Source organism: Gossypium raimondii, chromosome 2 (genome assembly GCF_025698545.1).
Source record: "Gossypium raimondii isolate GPD5lz chromosome 2, ASM2569854v1, whole genome shotgun sequence".
Classification (NCBI taxonomy): domain Eukaryota; kingdom Viridiplantae; phylum Streptophyta; class Magnoliopsida; order Malvales; family Malvaceae; genus Gossypium; species Gossypium raimondii.
Window position 1 is genome coordinate 3,708,620 of NC_068566.1, and position 5,940 is coordinate 3,714,559.

The window sequence follows — 5,940 nt, forward strand, 5'->3', positions numbered from 1 at the left end:
GGTGATTATTAGCATTAATTTCAAGTGGCGTGCATGCACCGAGGGAAAGAGAATCAACACAAATACAATAAAAAAAATATGTAGTGATTATCTAGAAGTGTGATAGGTCAGTTGTAATATTTTTATGTTACAAAGAAACAGGGAGACTTCGGATGATAAGGTGATTAACAATGAGAATACATGCAAATAAGAAGTCTAGCCAGTTACTCACTAAGTATTATAATATGACAAATCATTATCAATGATTAATTACGTTGTCTAATTCCTAGAGGGACTAAATTGCAAAACAATCAACAATGCACAAAAATCAATTCAAAGAGCTAAAGTGGTTGGTTGACATACATGTTTCTAGTTAATTTTTGGATTAGGGATCTAAAGGGTTCACACTCCTAATTGGTCCAATTTTACCTTTCATTAATCATTTTATCAAATTAGACGATTTAGTCCAGTTTATCTCTTAACTTCACTAAACTAAATTGGGACAATCAAATTGGTTCCTAATAGGTTCTTCTCTTGGTCTCACTTATCTAATTGTTCACCTAGAGACATCAATTTTAAGTTTTAAAGTTATTCGATTTAGTCTAATTTTACCAATTGAATCTAGAATATACCATTCTGGTTTAAAACATCGTTATGAGTCAAAGATCAAACAACCTAACCAAAAATATATTAAAAACCAATCATAATTCTAATACTAAACGAACAAGGAGTCGTTCTTTCGCCATTTAAAAACTATAAATATACATACACAGATATTAGAATTCATTGATTTGTTTTTCGTTTTATGCTGACTCTGGTAAAGCGTTATTTCCTTAACTAGTTTTCGTTTACAAATGATATATAATGGAATCTTCGTCTTCATGGTTTGCATGTTTTTATTCTGTGGTTGTACAGTTGGATTAATTCATTGTAGGTAAATAATGGAGAAGGTGGTAAACATGAGCCATTGGAGAAGAAAACTTGTTTTGTGGATGGTAATGGTGATTCAATTATCACTGTTTCTCTCTGTTTTCTCTACTGAAATCCATGCCAGGTTCTTCCTTAATCTCTTCTCCTAATCTCTTCTCCCCACCCCCCACCTCCACCCACACATTTTCACTTTCTGTTTCGGGTTCGAGTTTGAGTTTTGCCTCCTGCTCGACTTTGGGTTTAATCCAAATCGCTGTTTTCTTGTCTGTTTCACAAAGTATTGAATTTTCGGGCTATAGGTTTAGGGACATCATAGCCTTTTTCACAAGGCAAGATTAAATTCTTACCGGTTACCACCATAACTTGGTAATAGAGTTGGTATCTCAACAGTTCCACATCCTCCCTTTGACAATTTCTTTTAATACAAATTATTTTTCTAGTGTTATTTATGATGTCTTTAACCGATGAAATCAAATTCAAGTGTAGATATTAATAAAGACATTTGAAACGTCATAATAGTTTAAGTAAAATAAAAGAGCTGGAGAATTATAGCATACATTAGTCATACTTTTCCAACAACAATTTAAAGTTCAACGTTTCGATTCCTTTTCCTTTTTAGAATTGTTCATATACTTCAAAATTATTATTATGTTTGATTAATTGCAGAAAATTCCTAAAGGACAACCACATTAACACTAATGATGTCCGTTTACACATAAGTGATCGCCTAGTAAGATTCATATTCTTACACTGTTCTTATCATTTGTTTTTGTTTTTGTTTTATTCATTATTATGATTAACTTTTTTATTTTTTATTTTTAGGTGGTTATTGATAATGGACTTGTTGAAGTCACTATTGAGAATCCATCTGGTTACTTGATAGGAATTAAATATAAAAAGATACAAAATGTACTTGAAAGAAGAAACCACAATTCTAATAGAGGGTATTCAAATTTTCTCGAGTTTTAAATAACGGTCGCAAGTTAATATTATCGTTGTTGTTTTATTGTTTCCATTACTTACATTTTATGTTTTAGGTACTGGGACATTGTGTGGGATGGTAATTCCTACGACAAGTAAGTTCTTAAACCCCAAATAATTTTCTTAATTTTTTTTACATACTCTATCCTCATTTAGAAATTAAAACATTTTATTGCTTTAGGAACTAATTTAAAATTTTAACGATAATTTGAGGTTGTCATGTTTTAGGAACTAATTTAAAATTTTAACTATAATTTGAGATTGTCAAGTGGAATTAACCCTCGTTTTAACTGTTTAATGTTTCATACAGACTAGAAACCAAACACGTTGAGGTCATAACACAAACTAATGACATTGTAGAGCTTTCCTTTACCAAAACATGGAATTCTAAAAACCATGGCAAGACAATTCCCTTGAACATACAAAAAAGGTACATAGTCCGGCGCGGCATCTCGGGGGTCTACATGTACGGCATTTTCGAGCGCCAGGAAGATTTTCCGAAAGCTCATATGTACCAAATAAGGATTGCTTTCAAGCTCAAGGAAGACAAGTAAAATACATGAAACCTTGATAACAACTATATATATATGGTACACGTGTATGTGACATTTTTTTATTTTTTGAATTAGGTTCCGATTCATGGCGTTATCGGACACGATACAACGAGTCATGCCTCGAAGTGAAGATCGGGTCAAAGGTCATAGTAAGCCTCTTGACTTCAAAGAAGCTGTTTTACTAACAAATCCATCAAATCCAAAACTTAAAGGAGAGGTAATAATTTTCTTATAGCCTTTTAAAACAATTAAATCGCATGCAAAATAATGTTCTAACTAAGTGCCTTAAAAATGACAGGTTGACGATAAGTACCAATATTCTACTGAGAATAAAGATAACAAGCTTAACGGTTGGATATCGGACCACGATTCCGTCGGTTTTTGGATAATGACCCCCAGTAATGAGTTTCGAACCGGCGGTCCACATAAACAGGACCTTACTTCTCATGTTGGTCCGACTGCTCTTTCGGTAATTTTATTTATAAGCCTAACACAAACAAGTTTTTTATAATGTTTGTCATAAAATAAATTTGATTCGATTTAATTTTCATGATTTAGATGTTTGTTAGTACACATTATACCGGAACTGAAATCGACACATTCTATAAGGAAGGAGAGGCTTGGAAAAAAGTTTTTGGTCCGGTTTTGATCTATCTTAATTCTGCTTCTTCAAAGGACGATGATCACCGAAAGATCATGTGGAATGATGCTAAAAGACAGGTTTTTTTTTTATCACTATTTTAATTTCAGTCCCTGTTTTTTTTTTCTCTTCAACATATTAAATAGTTAAATTTTAGTTTTGGTTCCTCTATTTTTGGTTTTTCTATTTTTATATTCTCATTAGTCATTCAAAATAGTTAATACTTTAATTAATGATGTTTTATTATAGAAACCAAATTATACCAAATCAAATCACAAATTATACCAAATATGAGCATAGTAGAGGGACCAATACCAAAATTTTCCCATATTTAATTTTAATAACGATTTAAACTCTTAATTTTTTTTATTTTTTTTTTATTTTTTACTATTAGTTGAGTGAAGAAATTGAAAGTTGGCCTTACAATTTCACTCGATCAGAAGATTTTCCTCACTCTCAACAACGAGGACAAGTTAATGGACAACTGCTAGTGCAAGACCGGTATTTGTTTAGTTAGCCCTTCTATTTCTTCATCTAATTCAATTTAGTATTGCATGAAGCTTATCTTTACTTTAATTTTCTTGGTGTTTAGGTACATGGATAAGCAATTAATGCAGGCAAAATCTGCCTTTGTTGGGTTGGCCCCCCCTGGAGAAGCTGATTCATGGCAAAAAGAAGGAAAGGTTAATATTATGAACAAATTTTGCATATTAGTCCCTAAATTTAAAAACTTTCCAAGTACAACCTCAAATTAAAGTATTGTTCTAGTCAGGTCCTTTAGTTAGTCTACCAGCTTATGTCAAATATAAACCAATAGCTAGACTCGCAAAAAGACTTGATTGAAACGTTACTTTAATATGAAGACTCAACTGATTTTATCATGTTATTGTTTTGTCTACAGGGCTACCAATTTTGGACCCAAACCGATGAGATTGGTCGTTTCAACATAAAAAATGTCCGACCAGGGGTGTATAATTTGTATGCTTGGGTTCATGGTTTCATTGGAAGCTACAAATTAGATCCCGATATCATTATCCAACCAGGTTAATTTCATATATTATTGATCTCTTTCAATTATAACTTTCATTATAAATTGGTTCCTTAAACAAATATTTGAATACCAGGAAATAAGATCGAATTGGATACACTTATATATGATCCACCAAGAAATGGACCAACATTGTGGGAAATTGGGATTCCAGACAGGACAGCGGCCGAGTTCTTCATACCTGAACCATACCCACAATATGTCAATTCAATTACCAATGATGGTGCAGACAAGTAAGCTCTTTATGTCTTAACACCATGGTCAAGATTCGAATCCTTTTTTTGCTTAAGATTTCAACGTGAATTTTCAATTTTTCATTAACTTACTATTTAATGTTATTATTACAATGAACAGATTCAGGCAATATGGATTGTGGGACCGATACTCGGATATTTATCGTGATAGTGACCTTGTCTACACTGTGGGTACAAGCAACTATTCAAAGGATTGGTTCTTTGCTCATGTTCCAAGGTGCCCTTTTTTTAACTCACTAATTTCATCAACATCTTTGAATGTTTTTCATGGTTGATTTAGACATTGGATTTAATTTTGGATAGGATGAATTTGTATTAGATTAATTTAAATTTTAGAATTTACGAATTATTTCAAGTTTGAATTCTAATCGAGTATTTAGGTTGAATTATCTAGAATTTAAATTATTTTAAGTTATTAGTTCTAACTATTTTTCATTTGAATTATTTTTAAGTTTGCGCTAATCAAGTTTAAGGTGCAGACTTTTATAATAAAATCGGATTAGATTAAGTTTGGATTCAAATTACTTGACTAAACTTTTTAAGTTCAAATTAGAATTGACAAGTTTAATCCTAGGGATGTAACTTAAGAGCCCTTCAAAATTTTAAAAATTTTAATTTGACTTTGGAAACTTTGAAATTTTTAATTAAATCTTTAAAATTTTGAAAATTCTCATTAGTTTTCTCAAAATTTAAGAGAAAATTAATTAAATTCCTAAATTATTTTTTTTTAAATTCTTAACCCCGCAACTTAATGCTATATTAGGCCATTGTCTAATCTGTTTTTTGATCCTTATAAATTACAGGAAAATCGGGGACGATAGGTACCGACCAACAACATGGCAAATAAAATACAATCTCCAAGATGTAAACAATAGAGGAACCTACACTCTCCAAATGGCAATAGCAGCAGCTTCTTTTGCAGAAGTAGAGGTACATAAATCTCTTCTCACATTTCCATCATTTATGTGAGATATCTTTTTCACTTAATTTCACTGTTTCATCCACTTATTCACGAATTGGCATTTACAGGTTCGATTCAACGATCCAAATTCCGATCGACCTCATTTTACAACCAAAAGAATCGGTTACGACAACGCCGTACCAAGGCACGGGATTCATGGATTGTACAGATTGTACAGCATTGAAGTACCTGGATATAGATTTCGTAAAGGGAGCAACATAATATATCTTACTCAGACAAGAAGTGACAACTCTTTTGAAGCTGTTATGTATGATTACATTCGGTTAGAAGGGCCTAATAGTTTAAACAATTAATTAATGGTATCAAATGTGATTTGTTCTTTGTTTTTTAAAATTCTTTTTTAGATGGTAATATGATTGTAATTCAAGCCTTGATTTCTATTACTTTGGCAATATTCAATTGTATATCGAATATTAATTTTATGAATTAAATTATGGGGTGTGGTAAACAGAGCTTTGAGCTTTTTTTAATTGATTTGGACACAAATTGAGAATTTGATACTCAAAACCTCTAATTGTAGTGTATGATGAATAGAGGTTTGTAAGAGCTTTTTGAGCTAAAACCTTTAAAAT

At 31.5% G+C, this 5,940-nt stretch overlaps 1 protein-coding gene across 1 annotated transcript; it reads left to right on the forward strand.

The window, feature by feature from the left end:
- The first annotated feature begins 920 nt into the window (after positions 1-920).
- LOC105789460 (uncharacterized) lies at positions 921-5,661 on the forward strand. Its single transcript, XM_012616836.2, has 15 exons — positions 921-1,033; positions 1,576-1,639; positions 1,732-1,853; positions 1,947-1,985; positions 2,201-2,440; positions 2,520-2,661; positions 2,743-2,913; positions 3,003-3,164; positions 3,479-3,585; positions 3,677-3,767; positions 3,986-4,127; positions 4,209-4,365; positions 4,487-4,603; positions 5,190-5,316; positions 5,416-5,661. Exons 1-15 carry the CDS (start codon positions 921-923, stop codon positions 5,659-5,661), a joined length of 2,040 nt encoding a protein of 679 aa, XP_012472290.1.
- The last annotated feature ends 279 nt before the right edge of the window (positions 5,662-5,940 follow it).

What these genes read in the sequence shown, in the direction of transcription:
- LOC105789460 (XM_012616836.2), top strand. Translation starts at nt 921, where the DNA reads ATGGAGAAGGTGGTAAACATGAGCCATTGGAGAAGAAAACTTGTTTTG. An exon ending in TTCAAGCTCAAGGAAGACAA is followed by an intron (nt 2,441 to 2,519) that starts GTAAAATACATG and finishes TTTTTGAATTAG; the next exon opens with GTTCCGATTCATGGCGTTAT. An exon ending in TTGGTCCGACTGCTCTTTCG is followed by an intron (nt 2,914 to 3,002) that starts GTAATTTTATTT and finishes TTCATGATTTAG; the next exon opens with ATGTTTGTTAGTACACATTA.